Here is a 27,253-nt window from a genome sequence, read left to right as displayed (position 1 = left end):
TCAGGTTCCTTGGAGCCCCTTGTTTGATTAAGATATTCTTACATGCTCATATAAAGCAACATATCAAATTTGTATTTCAGGAGACAAGAGAAAATGCTACACTAGAAGAGGAAGTTCAAGAACTGCGAGCAGAAAATGTTCGTTTACAGGAAGAATCCCAGCAAGCAGCAGCACAGCTACGGAAGTTTACTGAGTGGTTTTTTAAAACTATTGACAGAACTTGATTACCCTAAAGGCTTTAATTTTTGCCTTTGTACAGGACAATTTAAGTTGAGCTGGTTAGAATGTTAAACTGATTTAAGATTGTTGATGATACATGTAATGACATTGTAGTTTGTGTTAAAAACTATTAATTGGTGCCAAAGTTTTTTTCTGTGCTGCATTATGAATTCCTTGTGATACATTTTGACATGACATATCCTTACTCTGCAGACATATTAAAACCATTTCTACCTTCCAGCTTACATATATGGTTGTGCATATGAAAACCTTGGATTTTATCTTGGACCACAGTTAAGTGCCTTTCTTCATGTTTTGATTAAGATACTCTTATCATTGTTTTCATTGGACCATTACTTTTGCTTATTCTAATTAGATTTCTTATATTTTTTCTTTAATAGCATTGGTTTTTATAACTGAACTTCCATCATATCAATTTCAAGTGTCAACCTGGTCCTTGTATTGAGTCAATGTTGAGCCTCTACTTAATGTCTATCTTCTCAAAAGGTACAGGTTGATAATAACTTTCTGAAGTTTGATATGTAAATGCTTTCTACAAAGCTAAAAGTACCAGGCAGTGCTACATAGGATTCGTTTATGATTACATACATGTATGATGATAACATATGATAATCAGTCTAGATTGATCATGTACCTGACACATGGTTTACACATGATTCAAGCAACATTTGATTATCACTATAGAGTGTGTATGAAATGATTGTATGATCTTTGACTGAGTTAAGTATTATTTAGAACAAAAACATGGTTTGATTAAATCTTACTGAACTTTGACTGCTGAAAAGCTACTTTACATGTACATACAGGCATTTAAACTAACTTATCATAACTACAGAATAATTTTACCCTGGATCTTAGATAATTAGGAAGCATATCATAACAGGATATCTTGTACAACTTTTTTATATCTGCAGGAAGAAAACCAGGTAAGACTTGGTGCATTTATAGGCAGCTACTGTATGTAGAAAGATCTTGGAATCAAACTGTATTTAATCATGTATTTATATTGTCATTAAATGTCATATTTTATGTAAATGTTATCAACAGTGAAGTTCTATTGTCAGTGGCTTTGTACTGATTTCCTTGTTAAATAGATGTCACTATTTATAATCTTAATATGAGCTTTTGTTAACTTCTTTTTAATGTTCTTTTTATTGTTAGATAGTATTTCGGTCACTAGTAATGAATATTTAAGTATCAGTCTCTGTAAGAATCAAGCAGTAGGTGAAACATGGTATGAAAAAACCCCATCATTTTGATGGTGTGATTTGACTATTTGCACCATCAAAATCAAGGAAAACACACAAGATTTTCCATATCATGCTGGTACATTGACTTGTGATTTCATTGAAATGCACTGAAAATGAACATTTCATGGTAGACAACTCTGTCAAAAACCTAATTTTTCTAACATTCTATTGAAAAATTTCTGAGCAAAGCCAGTGATGCAGAGATCTAATAATGGTCTTTTCAAATAGAGAAAGCATCCTTGAGTGATAGATCGGTGGGTTGTTTACATGGATGTATTTGATTTTTCCCATTTTGCTTGATTCTTATAAACGCTTACACTTAATACATGTGTCTGTCTGGAAGGACAATGGAATCGGGAAGTTATGATTGTATTGATCCTGTCCAGTTCTAGTAAACCACAGGTTAATTTGTAATTAAATTATTTCGTCTCTAGATTCCCCTGTTTCCAAAGGTTACAGTACCAAGTACTGTACTTGATGGACAATAAGTATTTTTAAATAGTAACTCAATGTGTGTAATCTTTACCCAAAGAGTGAAATAACTTGACTGGTCTATTTGTGGGGATCATTTGGAGAAATTATCCAAAAAATGAGCAGTACATAGACACTATTATGTTTTGTTCATCTTTCTGTGAATGTCCCTAATTATCTCTGTGACTACATTTAATTGATGTACGATACATACAGCTTTCTAACATTAAACAATTAATGAAAAAGGGTATTTTAGCAGTATGTCGAACTGAACTAAGTGGAAAAAACACACCTTTAACACAAGGTAAATAAATCAGATTTATTGTGTGGTTCAACATAGTTATTAACTAAATGTAGAAAACAATTTACAGTTGTTTCTCACCTGTGTTTTGGTTTTTATGGGTTTTTATTTATAAGGATCTATTTTTTTCACATGAAAAATTTAGATACTTTATAAATTTTAGTGTGAAAATATACTTCTTGTATTTTAAACTTATTATGAAGATCTGTCATTTGATTTAACGGCTAAGGTAGCATTTAATTATTGTTTCAGACTATTGTTTTATGTATGACAGGGTATGTTTGTTAGTGGTTGTGAATTATATGTGTTGTGGTGTATTTTTTTTTGTTCCTTTCCATAAATCCTGTACTGATCAGACATTCCATCATCAACACAAATAAATCATTTGATAATCATTTGCTTTGTAGCCTGTTGAATACTATATTTTATTGCACATATTTATAAAGAATTTATTTTAAAGTCATAGTTAAGTTTGTACAGGCTGAACATTTTTCAAATTGATAGGCATTTAGGATATTTGTACAGGGTTCAAAACAAATATTTAGTAATTATCATGATTGTTCTTCACATTATTATAGGTGGTCATTATTTAATGTTAAACAGTATTAAACATTTCTTATTCTAAAATGTTTTCATCTTTCAAATTACATTGTTATGGGGTTGCCTAGAGAGTATATTGACAATGACAGACTTGCACAATACATGTAGACTCATATAACATGTGTGAGATGTGCCATAGTTTTAGTAAAATATTGGCAAATTTCCCTTGGTATAATTCACGCAGTTGGCATCTTAAAACTTGACAGTCCTATTAAATATTGTGGTAAACTTTTCAATGAGTGTGCAAAAATTGGTCTCAATGAAAAAAGTATCAAATGTACACTAATAATTTATGTCCAATTCACTTATTTATGTCAAAGAGCATTAGGGGCAAATGAAGTAATTTTTATGGTATCCAACAGCATTAGCTGCAAACAAATGTTTTGTCGTTTTTTATACAGTTGCAAAAAAATATTTAGGTTTTATAATGGTAACACCCTGTTGTTGACATTTGCGTCCATTAACTTTGGTTTATGTATGATAACTGGAATAAACTTATCCTATCTGTTTTTTATACTGAGGGGAACTCTCATTTCTTATCCGTTACTTCTACATCATCGAATGGAATTTAATGAAACTTTCACAGAATCTTCATAACATATTCCATTGTGCACCTCCATTTTAGATTTTGATCCAAATCAGTATGGAGGTCAAAAGGTGCATGTTATCAAATGGGGAAGTTTGGGTATCAATTTAGTGAGTACTGCCCTCAGTTTTTCTAGTTATTTTTGGTACTAATTTGATTTTTTTTATTGAATTCCTTATGAAAATCCCTGCTTGCATTTTTTTAATCAGATTAATATCTCTTACATGTTTTTAGTTGCAGGGACTTTAATTAGTATCTATTAACAGAACTTTTTCACCTTTAATTGGATTTCAAATTTTGTATTACATAGCATCCAAAACCAGTCGTTATGTCCATAATGAACTTCAATTCCCTATGTGTCAAAAACTAATATTGTCTCCACACTTGCCCCAAGTGAACAGAGTTCAACACGCTGCAGTAGTATCATACAGCACTCCGCAAAGCTCTTTTTTATTCTATTGTCTAACTAATATCAGGGGCAACTTCTTGTCAAGCAACATCAAGTGCAAATAAAGTTTTTTTTTTTTTTTTCAGAGGCCCAACAACAAATAAAAGATGTAAACTTTTTATAAAACTCATCTGTCAGATCATCATATTCAAATCATGTACTGTATTCCACATGTCCCATTCTTTCAGTCAGTAATTAATTCTACCGCAGAGATGTAGAATGATCTGCTGGGTCCCAATTGCAAGTCAAAGTACCGAATTAGCAGAAACATTACCTAAGTTTGGTAAAATTTCTAGTAAACTAGTAAATTTTAATACTGCACAGGATTTTTAATATGTCAAAACATTCTCTCAGTTTATATAGACATTTGCCAGTCTGCAAACACATTTGATAGATACTTGCTCGTCTTAACAGGTAACCCTTGTATTTAAATTAAAGGGTTGTATTTTCATTATTCATTCACTTTACATGGTTTAGGTGTTGGGCTTCCTTCTTATGGTTCACAGACCCTGTCACATCTCATATACTCTTTCCATCACGTTTTTTTTTTCCAGTTATAGTATTTCATAATCATGTTCACTTGACCTTTTCTGCAAAAAATGGTGAAATAAAGCTTCTTTTTCTCATTATATTTATTGACTTTTCTGAGAATCAAGGGATCCATCTGGACCTCCACATTGTGCCTGGCACATCACATGTTTGTTAACTCTTCATTGCATGTCTTTTCTTGTTAACTGTCTAGTCGTTTTTATTTATTCATTACATCAGGGATTATAATCTTTGTAAATATATATATATATATATATGTATATATTAAAATTTTATAAAGCTTATGTTTTTAGTTAATTTGACTGAAAAACTTGCTAAGGGAGCAACCATTTAATTGTTATGGGGGGCTAGAATTAAATTTGAAAAAGTCAGTATGGGAAACAATCCAGGATGCATTTGTTGAAAAATATCAGGATATGTTTTTTGTAAACACTTTAATGTTACAAAATGCTGATTTTAAAATAAATCATCGTTAGAACATACATATCGTTGGTAAATAACAAATAAAAAAGAAATTGGCACACCCGATTTAAGACTAGCTTGGTCATCCTTGACCCGTGTCTATACTTAAAACTATCAAGGATAATAAAAAAAGGCAATGAAGAATGTCAAAATAGTCAACAATTTTTTTTTTCAAAACATGTTAAGTTCACCATCATATACCACGAAAAAAAAAATCCAGGACAGGCTGGAATCAAGAACAACAAGTAAGGATAGTCTTAACAAAAAAAAAATAAATTTGATCCTAACCCCACCCCCTAAAAATCAAATCGTTGCTTCCTTAGATAAAAGTAATGTTTAAAATTTTGTAAAGGGCATAGATAAAAATAAAGTGGATTCGAACGACATCAACTTTTCGACGATTTTTCAAAATACATCGTTTCCGATAGGCAAGCAGTAGGAAATAGTCAAAAGGAATAATTTAAAACAGGTAAGTTCATGTAACAAATAAAACCCGGAAAGTTGGGAACAACCTCAATGGTCCCGACTTGGTAGGCATTATCTGGAAATAATGGGCTGGACCAGGTTTCTAACCTCCCGCTTCCATTAGGCTTAATTGTTTGCAGTATATCACAATACAAAAGGCAGCGCAAAATTGTCACTGAGCAAAAATGGTAAAATCAGTAATCAAAACAGTACATATGAGAATCAATGGTCTCTTTCGTCAGAAGTAAAATACTTTTCAGTCTAGATATCGGAAATAATACATTTCCAGGCAGCGTATGAGACATTCTTATAACCTTTCTCTCAGGCAAATTCAGATGGCGCATAAAGTAGCCGGTATAGCACGGACATACATTAAAAACTATAAACATGATGTGCTGGGCAAGCTGGTGTGTTACTGAAACGGAAAGGACCTTGGCCATTATCCCAGGAATTCTGACAACATGATGGGCCAATTAAAAAATTGCCCAAATGTCCGCAATTTTCATCGGAGTCTGTAGAAAAACTTTCATAAAAGTACTAATTTGTGTAAAATCAGATAGAAAAAAAAGTACAAAAGTTAGCAACAAAAATCGTTGAAAATGCATTTTCGACATGTTTGCTGTTAACTGAAAGACGGGAATCGTTACAACCATTACAAAGTACATTTTTTTTGCGTTGTCTGATTTAAGAAAACACATCTTCCAAAAGCGAAAGATGGGTTGTAGTGTGCTTTTTAAAAGTTAAAAAAATAAAACAAAGAATCAGTTAACTTAGTGTAGCTTGACATGTAGTAATACCCTGTATTCACTAATAATGAAAGGTTTTCAGTGCGAGTCGGACCCTGGGATATTTTTATCTTCTGTGTTTGAAATTTGAAAGTTGACCGAAGTTCTTAAATATAGTTCCCTTGTTTGTCTTATATTTTTGTGCTGAGATGACTACTATTGTCGAAATAATAAAAGCTTCGCGCAGCATGATACGGCCACAGTGGTGGAACCCTGAAGAGTTTGGGGAAGTGTGGACACAATATTAGTTTTTGACACACTTAAGCTGAATCTGGCACCCCTTTAACCCCAACACGGTCAAAGATAAGCCTACCATGTCATTAATTTCAAAACAGAATTTCAAAAGGAGCAGATCGACATCTGAATCCTAAAAATCGGATCAACAGTAAGTTTTTTTTCTATCAATTCCAGTGATAACATATATTTTCCCCTTTTAGCCCCTTATTTCCAAATAAGGAAACAATTTCCAAAAACTTAAGGACCCTCTGCTATGTTCCAAGGAACAATGTGTTAAAATTTCAAAACTGATTGGTAAGTTTTACTAAAGTTTTCGTAAATAAACTAAAGTTCCCGGACAACAACGACGACGACGACGGCGATGCTGACAGGGTGATATATTTATACGACCGAAAAAATTAGGCGGAGGAAACTGTGTAAGTAGTCTCTAATTCCTAGTTCTGGTGGATGAACGGAAGCCATGCATTCTCCAAGTTTAGGATTGTTAATAGAACATCGTCAATATATCGATAAGTGGAATGAATGTTTCTTTAGCCTTATTTTAAAAGAAATTCCGATTCATATGAATGAAGAAACTGCTCGTCTAGGAATACTTATTGTCCATTGGGATGCCGATAAACTGCTGAAAAAAAATCCAAAAGTGACATACATTGTATGCGTTATCAAGAGGAAACTCTGGAATACTGATCACATGTTGCTCGGTGTAGCAGCTTTTTGTTCAAAAGTGTTAAGAATACCGATTTGTAATTTAAAACAACAATTTTGTAAGAACTGTCAATAATTTCAACAGGTTTTTAATTTATGTAAGATGGGGCAGTATAATGTTGGAAAGTCAAAAGTTTTCACCGTAGTAACTTCAGTGAAGGAACGAGATTTAAGATTATTTAAGAGATCTTTAGAGTTTTTGAGAATCCATATATGATTTATACCACTACGCGAGTAGCCAGTTTCACAATTATTTTTTTTTGTCCCTCCTTGGTCAGCCGTAGACAACTCTTTAGTTGAACAAGTAGATATTTTGATATATGCATGATCGATGCTTATGTAGTTTATGAATCCAATACAAATAAGGGAAGTCCCAATACTTCCCACTTGAAGGAATATATTCAATACTTGGTTCCCAATTCTCTTACTAAGCTTTCGTTGTAAAGCGCATTACATTATGGTGTCAGAGGCATTGTCAGCGGGAACAATAATATATTTCTCGTGAAAGGAGGATATACATTTAACAGCTTCTTTTTCTTAGTCCATTGATGTTTGCGGATCACCAACATGACAATCAGACAGCGAGTCCTGGTTCTTGTTCCTTCTCTCATACTGTCACAATCACAACTGTGTCTATTATGCTTTTAAATTTATGGTACACGTACCAGCCTATTTATTGTGGTTTTATGAACTTCAGGCCTTGAGTTATCACTTTTCGGTGATTCTCATTTTTAATAATGTTCAAATAACCAATGGGGTGGCTTAGAGGGAGCGAAGGTGGACTCAAAACCATGACTTGGGAGGATGGTAGGGGTTGTAGACAAAAAGAAATTTGGAAGTCACAATTAAGTGCACGAGAGGGTATTTGAGGTACACGTCTACGCTTAGGTCCTACAATGCTTGTTTATAGATGAAAAATTTACAGGAAATTGTGGTGATGTAACTGTAGGAAACAGTAAGAACGTTTTCTCTTCTTTTAATATTTCGGCATACATGTCATTAAGCGTATTGTTGATGTTGAACGCATCATTACCTTTCTTTGCAAATGTTATGTGAGAAACTGTTTTTGTTTTTTTTATCATGGAGGCTCCGATCTAACATGTTTGAAAGGTCGAAAAGAAGCCACATTACAAATAATAGGTAAATACTCGTGAATCGTTCCAAAAAGTTATATAAAGTGTGTTCACCTCTACCATAGAAGACATATTCTGTTTCAATACATTGATTTTCCCTCAAACGAACTTGCATGAAGCAGGTGTTCCCGTTGAGTCCATGTTACTCATACAATTTTCTGTTATTTGGTTTCAATGTATATTTGGTGAAAATGTCTTTTGTCTGTTTTTTATTTTTTTTTTCAAGAAAAAAAAACATACTAAGAAAGCTGCTACTCTGCTACTATATAGTTTAAGTCTTGTGAAACGAGTGGTTACTACCACATATGCAAGACAGGTCGAGAAAAAAAACAACAGGTTTGTTAACTTCTGTACAACATAATTTTAAAAAAAGAGAAGTAGTACGTTACATCATTAGATTGAAGTCTGATTTATATCAGGATCTGGGATTTTATCCGATTGTTCAAGGGTTTTGTGAGTGTATCCCATTTTTGTTTGTTTTTTTTATCGGTTTGTTCCTTGTTGCAACTCAATTTTGGAACTTAAAAGATTCTCTAGGAGCCTGTCGATACGTCCGTCCGTCACATCCTGTAAGCACTCTAGGTTTTTACGCCTACATTAGAAAACATACTTCAATTTTTTTTTACCAAAGGCTGCTACCAGAATCTCTCAAATTCGAAAATCAACAATGGTCGGCTAATGATATGAAAGTTTCCCTTGGAAACTGAAATTTTCTTATTTGTATGCACTCTCACCCCTACATCCTCAACATATTTTGATTAAATTTACACCAAATGTTACTACCGTGAATCCATAGGAAAAGTTAAAACAATGACCAACAAATCAGTTAATGTTGTGTGAGATTTCTCCGTTTCAATTGGGAATGTCCTCAAATTTGTAAACAGCTCTCAGCTGACATTTCAAAACGGATTAAAGTTAATACCAAATGTCGCTACCATAAACCTAATGGACAAAGAAACAGCAAATATTATTATTTTGGCATCAATGCCCTTCACACTTGGGATGGGCTGATGACATGGAACACATACTCTTTTTTTTCAAGTGTTTTGTGACGAGAGTTCATCCTTTTGTTCTAGGGTTTTAGAGGGTATGCCTTCATTTTAGGATTTTTAGGCTAATGTTTACATTATTCTCAACAAAATAAAGATGAGCAAGACCAAAAATGTGCATTATCAGAATTTGGTAATACAGGCAGCAAATTAATATACAAGTACATTTTGTGTACATGTACCTTTGACCCTGCCTGATACATTGTGTATACATGTACATTTTGTAAATGTTAGTCAACTAGTACTAACTTCTACATTTTACTGAGGTAATTTCAACTCATATATTTAACTTACAAAATGTACAAGTACATGCAGATCTATACACTGATACATATTGATAGTGATCCATACATGATGAAAATTATACTACTGTTCTATCAATTGTAAAATACATGTCTTCCATGTTAGGTATGCAGAAATAAAAGAAAACAATCAGTAATCTTTGAATTGTCTTTCTACACAATATAACTAATTCAATAGATAACATTCACAATTTACCAATATCCTTCACTTGATTGTTTTAAATTTCTGATCCAATTCTGATTTTTTCCATTTTAACAGGTAACAACACCACCATTTCTTTACAAATGTTAAACTCCTCTTGAATCAAACATCCAGCAGATGGATATTTTTCACAGTAATCAACAACATATTTATAGCAGTTAATACTTCTTTGAATGTTTGCTAACCTTTGGTTAATTTCAGGTGTGACAAATTTTGAATGAAGTCGCCCTTTGCAGAACATGGCCACTAATGCTGGACGAGTGTCCTCGGCACAAAATTCACTTGGTAAGTCAGCCTCTCCAGACTTTTTTAGCGTATTAAGATAAGCATCATATTTTGCAATGCTTTGCTGTGCTAAAGCATTTATCTTCTTCAAAGCATGAGATGTTGGTTGTACTTCTTCATCTTGAAGGATTGCAACCTTGATATCAAGCATTTGGCTGTATATTTCTGCAAGCTCAAATAGTAGCTGTCTGACTACAAGCAGATAGAACTGGGGATTCAGTTCATTAATCAAGGTTGATATTAGATCAGCTCGCCGTTTGTGCATTTTACACTGCCTGTCCATATCCATTTCAAAAAATGCCAAGCTTTTGTAGGCTGTACTTTGGTCTTGACAAATTTCAACATGATCATTGCAATGACCATCTAATACATAGAATTCCTTTGCAGAATTGAGCCATTGCTGGATACGCAGAAACACATTTCTTGCCTCAGAAAAGACTTTTACATATTGATCAGTAACTTGTTCTTCACGTGAAGTTACCTCTAAGTTGAACATTTTTCTTTTGCACTCCTTTTTATTTTCAGCAGTTTCATCATCATCTATCATCAATCTATTTTTAGAAGAATCCAATAAGGCCAGTCCATATTTAACCCAACATCTCTCAATATCAGCTTTTCCTTGTTTCAATTTCTCTAGTTTCTCTTCAGAATCTTCTGGACCAGATTTTTCAACCGCCTCTTGGTATATAAATTCAGCACATGCTAAACAGTGACGAGCCATTGTAAAATCGTCTGTTGAAATGAAATATTGAGAGAGAGTAGCAGCACAAATTCCCCATTCCATTGGATCATAAGTATCCCATTCTAGCTGACGGCGTAATGTTATTTGACAGTATTCAGCAGACAATTCTTTTTCATCAATTTTGGCATACACCTGGGCCATGTAGTATAAAGTTAAAGTGTAGGTCTTCTCAAATTCAGAATTTCTCCTGTTTTCTAATTTATCTTCATCAAATGGTTTCGCTACATATTCTTCCATTGCCTTGGGCACACCTCCAACTTCTTGCTTGAATTTTACACACACCTGCTCTGAGTCTTGAAGGTATTGCAATGCTTTCTTATAGTCACGTCTTCCTGTCCAGAGAATGCCCAAATTATTAAGAAGATGTTGGAAAGTGTTCACCACATTTTGCTCGAACTTGTATTTTTCTAATTCATCAACAGCTTTCAGAATATTTTCTTCTCCAGATGCTAATTCTTCAGTCTCAATATAATTTATGCCAAGTTTCAAATACAGAACTGAATTGATAATACGATAGTCTAAGTCGTCTTCATTGTTTTCAAAACAGTGTTTCAGCTTTTCTTGCATTTGGAAGTAAATATCTCTTGATCTGTATTTTGATCTATATGGGTCATCCTCTGGGTCATCGTTTGAATCTTCTTCAGAAAGTTTTATCGCCTTTTGGAGAAGTTCGTAACCTTCGCAAGCTAAAAAATTCAGCCACGCACTTGTCATTATATAGTTGTAGAAGTTGCCGACCACAACCGAAAGAATAACACTAGGGTTCTAAAGTATAAGGGAAAGAAACGTCACACTAAAGGCCTGTAAAGTATTTCCTCCACTATCTGAAGCACACATCAAAATTGGTTGAGAACTTCGATGAGAACTGTAAAGTAACTGTACTTTACCAACGTTGTGCATATGCAAGTAAAATAAAGTGCTTGTAAAAGGTGTGGAATCAATATAAATCGGTTCAGTCCAAATAATATATAATAAGTCCGAATACTGGTAAAGAATGTCTACGATTCCCACCCACCAACATATATTACAGAGGATCATAGCAGCATTCCACTAAAAGAGTTAGCATTCACGGCGTTATAAAGCGTCTATGAATTATTATACATACTAAAAACAGCACACTACACAGCATATATAGAGCAAGAACTATAAAAACATGAAACTTAGCAGAAAGAATATGTATATAAGTCTAAAGGATTGTACAACGATACCGATAAAGATGTTAATACACTATAATAAAACATATACTTAGCAAAATTTTCGGTCAACCAATGACCTTCTTCAGTGCCTTAAATAAACTTTATTTAAGGCTCTGAAGAAGGTCATTAGTAGACCGAAAATTTGCCTCATTATATGTTTTATTATAGTGTATTAACATCTTTATATCGGTATCGTTTTACAATTCTTTAGACTTACATAATTTTTGGATAACCGATATCCTTCAGCATAAAACTCAAAACATAGATTCAGAAGCTGAATCGCGTACGCTGTGGGTGATTGTACCTTTATCAAAGGCACACATAAGCAAATGAAAAGGAATCTGAATGAAAATAACAAAGGGGATGTTGTTATCAAAATTAAGAAATGAATTAACTGTGGAAAACAATTAAGAAAAGTCAAAATATAGTTGTACGGCGTATTGATGTATAGCATGTAGTGGTGTACCAGCCTTAGACCAAGACCCAAAAATGAATTATTTTTTCTCGTTTATATTCCATCTGGAGAAGTAGTTTGTAATTTTTCATCCAAAAGCTTTCCCGAGACACTCTTCTACATTTTGATCAGTTTTTTATTATGTTCTTTGATCGTAACAACAATGTTGTGGAGATCCTCCTGGATGTGTCCGGCAGATCTCAGATGGCGACTTAGAGGGAGGTCTGGTTTGTATTTGTAGTCACTGCGATGACCATTCATGCGCCTGTTGAAAGGTTGTTCTGTTTCGCCAACGTACTGCATACCACATCGGCACTGGAGAAGGTATATGGTATTTTCGGTTTTGCAAGTCACGTCGCAAAAAATGGCAAATTCGAAATTCCTTTCCAGAGCAGTTACTGTTAAACTTTTTGGTGCGCAGTATCTGGGTACAGGTCTTACATCTTTTATCTCCACATGGTCGACACTGGCCCCGTTGTATTTTGTTTGGGCTGAGATAAAATCTCTGCTCTTACTAGGGCATCTCTTAGTCTCCTAGGTCTACAGACCGGGCCCAAGGAAAGAGCTTTGAGAGCTTAGGATGTTTTTGAATGTCTTCCCAATTCGAATGAAGTAGCTGCGAGTTTCCCAAAGACTGGATGGCAAGTAAGCACAAAGGAACCCTTCTGTTCTTTTTCTTGGGTTTGTACTCGAGGAGATCATTACGGCTGATGTTGTTATCACGTTCAAATCCCCGATCTGCACCTGTTGATTTGTAGCCACGCGATAACAAATGACCACGGAGTTCATCTAGACGTTTGTTGATGGTATCGTCAGATGAGCAAATGCGCCGAAGTATCCGAGTACCCAGATACTGCACACCAAAACGTTTACACGCCAAGACAAACCGCTCCAAAATCCAACTTTACAACCCGCTGAGATAATAGATACATTAATGACCACATCTGTACTATCACGATACCAAAGATAATTAGTGCCTGTAGGGGGCAGACCAGAAATTTTTGGGGGTATTTCTTGGCATGAAAGCTACTGCACTGGAAAGGAATTCGCCATTTTTTGCGACGTGACTTGCAAAATCGAAAATACCATATACCTTCTCCAGTGCCGATGTGGTATGCAATACGTTGGCGAAACAGAACAACCTTTCAACAGGTGTATGAATGGTCATCGCAGTGACTACAAATACAAACCAGACCTCCCTCTAAGTCGCCATCTTAGATCCGCCGTACACACCCAGGAGGATCTCCACAACATTGTTGTTACGATCATAGAACATAATAAAAACTGGCCAAAATGTAAAAGAGTGTCTCGGGAAAGCTTTTGGATAAACAAATTACAAACAACTTCTCCAGATGGAATAAACGAGAAAAAATAATCCATTTTTAGGTCTTGGTCTAAGGCTGGTACAGCACTAAATGCTATACATCAAAACGCCGCACTACTATATTTGGACTTTTTTAAAATTGTTTTCCACAGTTAATTTTTATTTTTAATTTCGATAAAAAGACCCCCTTTGTTATTTACTATTCAAGTTCCTTATCATTTGCCTATGAGTGCCTTTGATAAAGGTACAATCACCACAGCATACGTGATTCAGCTTCTGAATCTGTTTTGACCTTGAACTTTGTGAGTTTTATGCTAAAGACGGATATCAGTTATCCGAAATATTCAATTTAAATTTTACCATCTTTTGGTGATGTTAATCGTATTTAGACGTTTATTACATTAGTTATAAGACCCCTGCAAAATGGATATGTGGTCAATGGCTAGTACAGCACTACTTGCTATACATCAATACGCCGTACTACTATATTTGGACTTTTTATTTTTTTAAATTGTTTTCCACAGTTAATTGCAACTTTGATAAAAAGACCCTCTTTGTTATTTTCATTCAGGCTCCTTATCAGTTGCTTATGTGAGCCTTTGATAAAGGTACAATCACCCACAGTATACGCGATTCTGCTTCTGAATCTGTTTTGATCTTGAACTTTGTGAGTTTTATGCTCGTGAATTTTTGTGAGTTTTATGCCCATATAGTTTTATGCGTTTTATGCTGAGGAAGGATATCCGTTATCCGAAATATTCAATTTAAATTTTACCATCTTCTGGTGATGTTAAACATATTTAGACGTATATATCTCGAAAGCTAAATTTTTGATATAGCATAGCTGGCCGAGTGGTCTAGAGCGCTGGACTTAGTGCAAGCGGTGTTGCCATAGATGTCACAGCGGTACGAGTTCGAGTCCCGCGGAGGGAACGACATTATATTTATTTATTTTACATTAGTTATAACCCCTGCAAAATGGATATGTGGTCAATTGGTTATATGCTATTGATAAAATGAATATTTGTATTTGGTACAAATGATAAAACCAAACTCTTAATTATAAGATCAAAAAAAGGGGGAAAAAGTAAAGAAGAATCGTGAGACAAAATCAATAGAATTAGAACCAACTTATTCAACAATACTAAAAGAGATAAAACTGAAAACAAACAACGTTTGAGCACTTAGTACAGTGAAATATAGTCTATGCTTGTAACTAAAATAAATCTAAAACATATATCATTGTAATATATAATACGTGACTGGAAACGGTAGAATGCAGTTGTTCTCTTGCATTATAGTCAATTTAAAATATCCTATTTGTTGTCATCGAGATACATGTGATACAAACAGAAATTAGAAGACTTTGTGAACAAAACTGATTGAATGTACATTCTAATATGAAATTTAGGGGATTATAGTGATAGTTTAAACTATTTAATTGTTAATATAACTTATTATTGTTTAAGAATGTCCCCGCTCATTGACTGAAATCAATTCTGTATAGTGTCTAAAATGTCAACTTCAATGTAGTGCATCTCTCTCTACGTAAGGCGAATACAAGTTCTCTAGAAACAACCTTGATCTTTATACCAATGTCTGACTGTTTGTCAGATTGCCATAATACGCTCCAGATAGGAGTCTTGATTTTATTTTAGCCTTTTTAATTGCTATAGGTCATATCCACAACTACGCCATACGTTATGTGTTGATCTAACTGTCATTGATTTAACACTCAGAAATTTCATAGAAGTCTTTCCAATTGCCATCTCGTCCAGACCTTCCAAAGAAAATAACATTATACTTATCCAAGAACATTGGCTTTACGATTTGCAACTTCACCATATTAACGAACTATAGGAGAGTTCAATTATTTTGCAACAGCAGTAGATATGCTCAATAAGATTCAACCATCGCAAGTACCACGAGGTTATGGGGGAGTTACAATATTATGGAGAAACGATATTAATCATTTGTGACTCGGATTAAACCAATTCATGATGGAAATGAAAAGATACAATCCATAGAGTTTTTAGAAAATATTCCGAAGCCACTCCTTAGAATACCTGCACACCTCAGAACAAAAGGATGATATGACATAGAATTTCTGGCCTTGGAATGTGTGGATCAACTTTATGAAAGTGTACAAAAATATATGCAAACACATGAATGTTGGAGGTGATCTAAACGAAGACATAATAAACTATTCAAATAGAGCTCAGTATCTTAAACAACTAGAAACCGACTGTAATATGCAAATCTTAACAGCTGAACCTTTTGCGAACACACAGAGGAAAGATTGCAGTGAAATTGATTACTTCATAGTGAGCAAACTATATATCTGACAGAAAAGGCAATATTGGACCTACCACTTCTTACAGTGTCAGATCATTACCCAATCACAGTAAGCAGCGACTCAAAGGAAATATATCAAACCGACTTCACAGGAATTAAAGTGGGACAAAATCGATCATGAGGATTATGAAAATAAAGTAGAGAAAAAATTTAGCGACTTGTACATTGATGCCAAATCAAAAGGAAAAGTAGAAATAGAAAACGCAATAATAGAAATTGGACAAACGCTAACGGGTAGTGCTACTCAATGTTCAACAGCCAAAAAAACTTAAAATATGGACTTCAGAAGCAAAATCATATCTAGATATGAACAAACAACATCAAATGATATGAAGCGAGGAAATCAAAAGAAGAATGTGATCTACTATCTGCTATCAAAAAAGGAAACATTGTAAAAAAAAATAACAATTCAGAAGCTTATGCAGGATAGAAGCTGCAACGAGGGGGAACAAACTCCGAGAAAAAATTATGAATACACAAACTAAAGATACTAAGTTCTTCTATCAGCTACTAAATCGACAAAACAAGAGAGGATTTATATATTGATGGGAATACTGTATCAGATCCTGAACTGAAGCATTTTGAAAATCTACCTATACCACAGATGGACGAAAACTACAACTACAGAAGCGCTCAAAATATAACATATGAAATTGACATTATACAGGAACAAAGAACCGAGAGATACAAAATCCAACAACTGAGGAAATTCAAAAGGTAATGGTAAGCATTAAAAGAGGGAAATTTGTAGATGTATCTAAAGATAGATAATTTCTTGTATGGGGGATCACAGCTGTCAAAACTGTTTCAAGAACTGATATCATACATGTTTGAAACTGGATAGTTGCCAGACTGCATAAAAAAAGAGCATAACTCACCCCAATATTTAGGAACAAAGGAAGCGCAAGTGAGACAAAAACAAAAAAACTGTAGAGGGATAAGTATAACTCAAGTGCTCTGTAAAATTATAGAAACAATACTAAAAAATATAATACAACCAACCCTAACAGCATCACAATCCACTTTGCAAAGAGGGTTCATGAAGAAGTGTGCTCCTCGAAATGCAGCGTTCATTCTATAAGAAGCAAAAAGAAAAGCGAGCGATCAGAACAAAAACATTACAGTGACATTTCTTAATGCAAAATCTGCATTAAGATTATACCACAGAGGCATTGAAGACAGACATTGGAGTATCATCAACAACATGCACAATTACGCAGTTTCAGTTGTCAATGTAAAAAACTTTACCCCAGATAACTTCAAAGTATTACAAGGTGTAAGACAGGGCGGAATTCTGAGCGCTGATCTGTGTAAGATGTACGTACGTAGTCCCACTGCTTCACGAACTCCAAAATTCAGGTATGGGAATGAAGATTGGAAGCATAGGCTGTTCTGCCACGGCATGTACTGATGATATAACAATCGGCTCTACCAGATCGGTGGAAGCTCAGATACTACTTAATATGGCATACAACTTTAGTTGTGATCAACACTACAAACTCCAACCACAGAAAAGTAACAACTAACAAAACATGAATTAAAGCTAGGAGATCACGCAGGAATTGCTATTTGTTGACAATACTGTATACACTAAAAACATACATCTTTCCTACTTAATGGATTAGAAATTATGACTCCGAACAAAAAGGGCATAGTCAAGCTTGAAATGTATCAAAAGAAACTGCTGCAGCAAATTTTGTCACTACCACAAAATACAACTGACATTGTGCTTTATATACTGTCCGGACTTATTCCCATTGAAGGACATTGAGATAATAACTTTCATGTATAATATTTGTCTCCAACCGAAACAGAGAAATGTATTGCTAGACGTCAAACTGCACTAAAGAGCAACTTCAGTGAAAATTTGTTTATAACAGTAAAAATGATTTTTTGGAAGTATGGAATAAATGATATTTATACCTTACTAGAATCACCGTACACTAAAACACAATGGAAGAAGAAAATCTATGAAAGAGTAATCAAGGGAACCAAGGTTATAATGGTAATCAAAAGAATGTAATTCAGGAACAAAGACCAGACATGGAAAACAGACATACACAACAAAGAACATAGAGTAACTAAAATCATACATACAAAGTAACAAATGTAAATGAGCAACTCGGACTCCTCTAAAAACTGGGAGCATTGACCAGGTGCACAGGTAGGGTAAGCATCCTCTACTTTTTTAGAAACACCCGCCGACTTGCTCATAAAAAGTCAAGTCCGGGGTAGACGAAAGAGGAAAGTAAAACTATGACCCGTTGAACAAATCAGTTTTCATGACGCAGATGGATACACCGTAACGATCGATGACTACTTTTGTTTTTCAAGGCGGACATTAGTGCCAGGCAAGAGTCTTAAACACCCGATTTCTGTGGAAACTATTTTGTTAAAATTGAATGCATGTCTTAAAGTTCACACTGAAGGTATGCTTTGTGCTAAAATGTTTGCCTGGATATGTTTTTCGTTGTAATCAAGTTTCCTTCTTTCATATGTAGGTTAAGTTAAGAATGTGGTATTCTGGACTGACATCTATACGTGTACGTGTTTCATTCAGAGTGTCATCATCCTGGATTGTCTCTACATTAAATTGTAACTTTTTTCTTGATATCGGAGTAGATTTACTTGTTTTCTTTCTACAGTATTTGCTAGTAGGTGAAGACTGACAACGGTTATTTTTTCAACAGGTTCATACCCTCTGCGGAGTTTTGCTTTTAGGATATGGAAGCATGTTATTGTAGATGACATGATTCATCGGGAACTGTTGTGACACAATACTTACCACTTCTACCTTGAACAATAAAGGCACCCTGAATGGGTACAGGAGTGATTAGGTTATTGTCTATTACATACCTTGCATGTGCATGTTGACTACTTACTGCTGGAGGGAATTGATGATTCTGGGAGGAGAGACAACTTTTTCCTGTATGTGCGATGTGTCTGATAAATTTTCCTCAGCCTTACATGCCATTTTTCATCCCCCAACTCATGCTTCGCTAAGTCGGAAGTGCAATAATTCTTTTAGGAATAATTAATTCGTCACTCGAAATAGCTGCTCTAGAAAACTCGTTTTAGGTGATACATGTAGTTACCTGTGCTAGACAACCCTCTAAGAATGTCATAGTTTTCAAAGTTTTGTAAAAAGTGGTAACCGAGAACAAGCATGTTAACAGGCAAGTTCCTGTCATTCATTCTCTTGTTTCAAAACAACATTATAGCTCTCTGATAATTTTTTGTTATACCATAGTATGGATCGTAGAGTCCATCAAATTGGTCCAAAATCCATTTACCTGACATTCATGATTAATTATGAATCAGATTAACAAGGTGTCAAAGTTTTACGAGCCAGTTAATGGTGATTAGAGATCGTTAATCCAATTTAGGCAGATTACACAGAACATTTATATGTAGTTCGACCCGACAAGATTTCTGCTCATATAACTACTGTTGCGAGACTGATTAAGATTCTACATAGAAAAATACCCCCAAATTCTATTTTATTCACATTAATTTTCATAAAATATATATATTTAAGTTCTAAGCCTAATTATGTCGATAAATGAAGATTTAGTCCTGTCTAGATTTTGGATTTAACTCTAAATCAATTTGAAATACCAAAAAGCACTTTTATTCTTCTTTAGAAATCATTTAAAATTTTTGAATGCCATTAAATAAAACAAAACGTTATAGTCAAAAATGTATCGGAAAATGCCCGTTCTGTTTTTATACCAACCCCTCGATCTTCCGGTGAAAAATTACTCACGAGTAACATGTTAATTCGTCAAATGTTAGTGCGTTCTTTGTAACTGCGTCGATCAAGTCGATTTTTAAACGTGTTTTAATTTATATATAACCTGTACAAATCACTGATTTAAGACTTTCAACAAGGAAAGATAGTGAAAAACTACGACTTTCAGGGTTAGAAGAAGTATTTAAAAAATTAATAACTGATGAAATGTAAAAGAAAGACGTTACAGACAAAGAAACGACATTAAGCAAAGAAAATACGTACAAACTGCTAGTTACAGAGCTAAAAATGCATTTCACGAATTAACATTTAAACAATCTTCGATTAACAAAGAAAGAAAATACAGAGAACGAATAAGCAAGTAACATAGTTAAAAGAAACGCGTGAACATATGGCGGATTTCCCCTTCCATAAATAACTGGGAACATGGACCAGTAGTCCGAATTTCCTCTGACCCTGCAACCCTCCCTTTTTTTCATTTGGATATTGATATGTCGGGTTCAATATCCAAATGAAAAAAAGGAGGGGTGCAGGGTCAGAGGAAATTCGGACTTACGGACAAGGTGCACCGGTAGGGTGAGCGTCCTCTGCTTTTTTAGAAACAATACCTTTTGATTTTTCATCTTTTACGGACTATACAATAACATAATTGGTAGCGTGTTGTTTGCACTTTGACGTTGTCATCGAATCTATGGAATAATAATAATATGTTGAGCTAACTACATTATTAAGCTATTATTATTCCTTGTTCAATACATAAATATTATCAAGCTGATACTATATAATACCTTCAGAAACACCTTTTAAATCATTTTCTTAGTGTCAATTTTTAGAATAAAAGGGGAAATTAGATGATACACCGCACCTACGTCTTTTAAATTAACTACATTTTGGTATATTTAGGTCGGGGAAACTGCCAATACACGATTATCTGCGTCTGAATTTAAAGACAAAGTTTTTAATATTGGAGATCTATCTGACCAGAATTTACTTTTCGTTTACAAATAGATAAAAACTGGACTTTTTACTTTATAATGCTTGTTTTAATAGCGAGTAGAGATAGTCGGCACACGAATAAAGTTCATGCTTTATACATGTATATCCTCTCCCTTGTATTTTCAAAAGTCACGTTATCGAGTTGATTTCTAAGATAAGCTTTTGTCATTTAAAGTAGAGCAATGAAATATGAACTGTAAGAATTGGTTTAAAAAAAGACAGACAGCAATCTAATTGAAGTTACATCCATCAACTGTTCCGTTCTGTCACTGCATGTAGGACATATTTATATGTACATGAAGTCACCGGCCTAGAAATTAATTGATTTCTAGTTAATATATGTAGACTTCAATGTTAAAAATAAGTAGCACGGCGCGTTCGATTGATATTAGCACAGTGCGTATGCTTGCACACCTTGTAGAAATAAAGTTATCTAATCCGCAGTTCTTTTTCAACCACTTAAACCATTTGTGTATTATTAGGGAACAACAATTAAATACCCCGCGGGGAGTATTGTTGTATCGTAAAAAATTGCGATTCTAAACACTGAAAAACAAGTATTATCTTTAAAAAAAAGATAGCTAACGCAGTAAAATCTTGTTCTTTTTACATACAAGTTTCTACATTTTATTCAAGAAAATAACACATGGCACGCAAATTTACTTAATCATCATGTTTTAAGCATAGACCTGTAATGAAAATAGGTTATAAGCGTAAACGTAATTGTTTAATTGCCACATTTCCATAAACGTGTTTGTTTAATTGTCAACATAAATAACTCACTCTCGTATAAAATGCAATGAAACCGCGGAATAAAATAACCAAGGCCGAATCATATTTATGTCCGAAATTCTTTTGACACGTGCCTTTTGATTGAGGTCTGAAACTATAGGTACGTGTGCGTGCGTTATTATCCTTAAAGAAACCCTGGTCCTTGATCTTTTGAACAATCGGAACTCCCCAGCCTTTCTCTTAACCTGGAAGAGTTTTTTCGTTCCACTTTACTCGAAGTGAATCGCTTAGATTAACCGTAAACCAGTTGCATTCTTTAACAACATGTCAAGAAGGTTTGTTTTCTTTTGAAGCAATTTTATTAGACACTGTCTTCTTGTAGAAAATCGTGCCGGAACGAAATATATTTGTAGTTTTTACGTGGCGGAGTCCTTCGTGATAGTAAGTAAGTAAGTAAGTAATACATAGTGTCACCATTTTATTTCAAGTCCTAAAAATAGTGTGCTAAGTAGTTGTGTATTCACCATGCAGGGATGTACGCCTAACGAAAATGAAAAGCTGACAGAAAACGAGAAGAACTTCAGTCTCCTTACTTTCAATTACAATTATTGCACCCATACACATATCAATGGACTACTCTGCGTCATACATGTACATGTATATACAAGCTATTTTCGAAGATTTATTAATTTTTTCGGGCAGGTGTGTACATTTTCAATGTACCCAAATGGAGATTGAGAACCAATGACATAGCACTTCCATATATGGTAATTTAGCGTTAGTTCCAGTTTTCATGTATGCATATTATTTAGGTCATCGCAAAACTCAAATAAATGATTCGAATTTTATTAATAGCACTAGTTTGATGAGAAAACTTTGTTACACTCTCATCTATACATACCATAGTTTTTATAAATATAAATGTTTACGAAATGATATTTTTTGTGTCACGTCTCCTTTAACTGCAAATTAAACTCTTTAACATTAACAATTAAATTTTCATTGATTATTAGGTATCATGGGCCTACTGAACTCCAGGCTAAGGTTCAGATACACTTTTATTTGAGTGCAAATTACCATGAAAATCGATTCCTTTCATGTCTGCTTTGCAAGTAAAAATATAGAATTGAAAAATACTGCAAACGAACCAGTTTGACCTGAATCAAAAATAGCTCACAATAGAAAATGATGTACATGTAAGTGACTAATCTGTAAAAAGAATACTTATATTTCCAAATACTAAGCACTTCAAAGCTCAGCTCTGCAAAATTTTACAATATCAAATTATTAAGTGAAAATAGTTTACACTTTCCTGCTTACGGAGCAACGTAACAAACACTGAAAAATTGACCTTCAGCTAGACTTATATTTTCCAAATTCTATCTGAAATGTAAACTATAATTATGAATAATACATACATGAACTAATTAATGTTAAACCTTTATATAGAGACATTGCAAATCAAGCACACCATTAATGGGTACATGGTTAGCCATAGCAACTGGTTTTTCACACAAACTCAACCCATAACTAAAAATGTCATATAAATTGGTCTTGTAAGGGAAAATATGTTTTCTCCACATACCTCTTCTCCTCTAAGACTGCTAGTAGGATGGATTGTAAACAAACATGACAAGAATGTTTGTTAGGATATCCTTAACTGTGTGAGGAGGTCTTTTTTCTGTTGAAAAACATGGCTGCCATTACTAAAATTTGAGGATTTGTAGAAATAACTTAAGAACTAATGGATTTAGCAAAATTTTCTCAGGGTAAGAATGATCATCATGGTGAGGTGGACCTATGCCAAAATTTTCATAGAGATCTGTTGATTGATGTTGGAGTTATTGTTCTTGAAGAGTAAAAAATGACTATGAAAACCAGGTGAATAACTAAGATGCTCTCTATTGATTAAATGATTCTTGTGACAACAGTACGGTAGGGGCAAGAATCTTGCTGTAGAAAGCTAAAAAGACCATTTTTGACCAGATGAGCCATTCAGGGTCTCTAGAGCTTTAGTTATCTTATTTGACAGCCATTTCAAAATGGCCACCTTTTTTTGGAGTTTTTAAAACTTTAGGTACAACCTCAGATGGTACTGGATATGTGTAAAGTTTTAAAAGAATCGGCCTGATAGTTTCCTAGAATTTCTGTGGAAAAGTTCATTGATAGGAAGACGAAAGATGATGGAAAAATAATAATAATAATTAAAGCTTATGTTTAATGAAACATGGAGCAAATCACCCCCTGTGCACATATTGCCTTGGAACATCAAAATTTAGATCTGGCACATTACTTTCACCCTAAAAATTTCTCCAGAATCAAAGCAGTTTGAAGGTTTGGTGGCAACAGCAATGTTTGAATGGCCTTGAAACATCAAAAGTTAGATTCAGCATATCATTTTCAGCCTACAAATCTAAACTTCCTCTAAATCAAAGCATTTTGAAATATTTGCTGGAAAATCAGTTGGGGCAACAAATTTTTTTGTTTGTTTCCATTTATTTTTTGTATTATCTTGTTTAGCATGTCAAACTTTACCTCTGTACAGAATTGCAAGTTCCTCGGTTTCTAAGATTTACAATGTCCTAAATATTGACTGGTCTGTGACTTAATAAAAAACAGATTAAAAAAATTATGGTTGGTGACTTAACGACCAATTTTTAAAACTTTATAACTTACATTGTACTTATCCAAATTTGGATTTAATCATACTTTGTCTGTGAATTTATATTTGTTTTACTTGAACAATAGAGTTGAACCTAGCCATTTTTTGATCACTTGTATTGTAAAGGGTACTTACTTTATGTAACCTTTAACTCGATAAGTATTGAACAAATATAATTTAAGTTTTCACATTGTTTATATACGTACTGAAGATGTGCACCTCCTATCATAAAAAACATACTGTAGGTATTTTGTAACCCTTAATATATATTTTTTAACTTGCTTAGTATTTATAATTGCATATATTAAAGATATGCATATCCTGATACATTGTAAATAAATGATAGTGACACAGGTCTAAACATGTTGTTGGTCTGGTTTTAGTGTATTTTTAAGATGAATTAATATCAAATATACTAGGTATAATGGGGATTATCCTAAATAAATTGTAGCTAAAAGTTTAGGCATTTGACTGTATTATCAAGAATAAGGATACATGGCCAGTGGCAAAACAATTACATATGTACATACAATACTAAATAATTCTATATTTCATGAACATTTCTTTGTCTTTTTGCAGCATAGAAAAGTCATTATGGGATACAGCAATCCAACAGACAGATGAAAGCAAAGGTAAAGTTCTTAAGTACATTCCTTTCTCAGGATGTAAACTAAATGTCGCCGGAAATTATGCTCATCATTAGATTATGTTGGGCAAGGCGAAAATAAGTATAATTGCCAGTTGTCAACGATGATATTTAATTCTGCAATAAAGGACATGAATTATAAATGGAATGAAGACAATGAATAATATATGAAACATACCGCCGTTAAATTCAAATATCAAACATTTTACAAAGATTATTACAATTGACTAACCTGCAATAAAGGATGTTGATAAGACGATCCACTCTGGTGAAAGTCGAAGTGCAGAATGACAATTTAATAAAAGAAAAGTAAAGTCCGTGCAGCGTGAACCTGTTAACGGAGAGCCGTCCAGTCAACCGTCACGTGATGATTACAATAACAATGATTATGATTATGAGATGAAGATGGAATGTATAGGAATATACTCAAAAGTAAATAAGATAATAAACGAAAGTATATTTAGGTATTAAATAAATGTATAACAACCTAAATATAACAACCAAAAATATACCAAAATATATATAAATATTTATACTGTGACATTGTCCCCTCTCAAGAACGAAAATTCGTCCTCGAATTCAAATCAGGTTACATGTTACTGTATAGGTGGCAAGGCCTCGCTACACAGGAACAGTATAAAATTATAAAGCATACAAAATAAATGCATAACAAAATATCTAAACGCTCGCCAGTCGATGTTCGTTTTCAGCAATAACACTAGTTATATGATCAAACCATTTCTGCCCGACATCCGGGGAAGGATGGACACCATCAATCAGCTTAGTATATTTATAGCGTATTTTCCCGTTTTGACATATCTGGTGAGTGTAATTATGTAATAACGGTGTTGCCACCTGATTCTTAACGTTCAATGCAACAATCCTTTGGTTAAGAGCCAACAAAACAGCATTAAGCCGTTCTTGCATCTTAGGGTATTGGGTCTCATAAGCCAAATATAAAGTTTTACCAACAGATAATCTATGAGTGTTCCATTTCTCAAAGTTTTTGGTAACTATAGTTGTGAAAACTACATGATGACCCATATTCCTGATCCTATTAGACACCATTTCAAGTTTATCCATATAAGCTTTAAAGATAACTTCCTCATCAACAACTGTATCAATGTAAGATTCCTCATACTTGGAGTTCTTATCCCTTACCAATTCACATACATCAGGAATACCACAAACAAAATAAACTATCTTTATTCCTTGGGTTAAACTAAGATGCCTCTCAACATTTTGGAAAATCCTTTAAATTTTCCCCCCCGGATATATAAATACACCACCACAAACTAAACTTTGTAAACATCTACCACGACTTGAGCAATTTACTAAAGAATTCATATCTGAAATAAACAGATTAACCCCACTAAAAAACAACTGTTAACATATAACAAAAGATTATGAGTAAACGTAAAAGAGTACAGAGGGTGGCAAGGCCTCGCAACTGCCCCCCAGGATGAAACATTCCTTTCTTAGGGGTGTAAACTAAATACAGGGTGAAACATTCCTTTCTTAAGGGTGTAAACAAAAGTACCGGATGAAGCATTCCTTTCTTGGGGGTGTAAACCAAAGAACAGGATAAAGCATTCCTTTCTTAAGGGTGTAAAGAAAAGTACAGGGTGAAATATTCCTTTCTTAGGGGTGTAAACCAAAGAACAGGGTGAAACATTCCTTCCTTAGGGGTGTAAACTAAAGAACAGGGTGAAAAATTCCTTTCTTAGGGGTGTACACTAAAGAACAGGGTGAAACATTCCTTTTTAAGGGGTGTAAAGCAAAGAACAAGGTGAAACTTTCATTTCTTAGAAGTATAAACTGAAGAAAAGGATGAAATATTCCTTTCTTAGAGGTGTAAACCAAAGAACAGGGTGAAACTTTCCTTTCTAAGAAATGTAAACTAAAGTACAGTGTGAAACATTCCTTTCTTAGGGGTGTAAGCTAAAGAACAGGGTGAAACATTCCTTTCTTAGGGATGTAAAGTAAAGAACAGGGTGAAACATTCCTTTCTAAGGGGTGTAAACCAAAGAACAGGGTGAAACATTCCTTTCTAATGGGTGTAAACTAAAGAACAGGGTGAAACATTCCTTTCTAAGGGGTGTAAACTTAAGAACAGGATGAAACATTCCTTTCTTAGGGGTGTAAACCAAAAGAATTGGGTGAAACATTCCTTTCTAAGGGAATGTAAACTAAAGAACAGGGTGAAACATTCCTTTCTAAGGGGTGTAAACTTAAGAACAGGATGAAACATTCCTTTTTTAGGGGTGTAAACTAAAGAACAGGGTGAAACATTCCTTTTTAAGGAGTGTAAACCAAAGAACAGGG

The 27,253-nt window shown here is 34.0% G+C and overlaps 3 protein-coding genes across 7 annotated transcripts in view; 2 read left to right on the top strand and 1 right to left on the bottom strand.

Annotated features, from left to right (window-relative positions):
• Positions 1-2,889, top strand: part of LOC148623252 (signal-induced proliferation-associated 1-like protein 2) — a 51,481-nt gene extending 48,592 nt beyond the window's left edge. For 2 of the 3 annotated variants that reach the window (XM_088564949.1, XM_088564947.1), the window contains one exon: positions 81-2,889. In XM_088564949.1, the coding sequence (XP_088421075.1) occupies positions 81-224 (144 nt within the window). In that variant the 3' untranslated portion in view covers positions 225-2,889. The remainder of the gene's footprint in view (positions 1-80) is intronic. The other variant, XM_088564948.1, reaches the window with a different exon arrangement.
• A 6,636-nt stretch (positions 2,890-9,525) lies between these two features.
• On the bottom strand, positions 9,526-11,592 carry LOC148623251 (KIF-binding protein-like). Its single transcript, XM_088564950.1, has one exon. The coding sequence runs from the start codon at positions 11,524-11,526 to the stop codon at positions 9,802-9,804; it is 1,725 nt and encodes a 574-aa protein (XP_088421076.1). The 5' UTR covers positions 11,527-11,592; the 3' UTR covers positions 9,526-9,801.
• Positions 11,593-19,897: 8,305 nt separating this feature from the next.
• The window catches only part of LOC148623250 (cytoplasmic dynein 2 light intermediate chain 1-like), a 33,507-nt gene continuing 26,151 nt past the window's right edge, over positions 19,898-27,253 (top strand). The window contains exons 1-2 of one of the 3 annotated variants that reach the window (XM_088564945.1): positions 19,898-19,931; positions 24,862-24,914. In XM_088564945.1, coding sequence (XP_088421071.1) covers positions 19,915-19,931; positions 24,862-24,914 — 70 coding nt within the window. In that variant the 5' untranslated portion in view covers positions 19,898-19,914. Of the gene's footprint in view, positions 19,932-21,857; positions 21,956-23,407; positions 23,502-24,861; positions 24,915-27,253 lie in introns of those variants that run through there. The other 2 variants (XM_088564946.1, XM_088564943.1) reach the window with 2 other exon arrangements.

The sequence above is a fragment of the Perna viridis genome, chromosome 2 (genome assembly GCF_037379345.1).
Source record: "Perna viridis isolate PV_CMFRI_1.1 ecotype Kerala chromosome 2, ASM3737934v1, whole genome shotgun sequence".
In the NCBI taxonomy this organism is placed as follows: Eukaryota; Metazoa; Mollusca; class Bivalvia; order Mytilida; family Mytilidae; genus Perna; species Perna viridis.
Note: the sequence above shows the minus strand (reverse complement) of the source record. Positions and strands in the feature narration are given on the sequence as shown.

Coding starts and splice junctions, on each gene's coding strand:
- LOC148623251 (XM_088564950.1), bottom strand. CDS start 11,526: ATGACAAGTGCGTGGCTGAATTTTTTAGCTTGCGAAGGTTACGAACTT.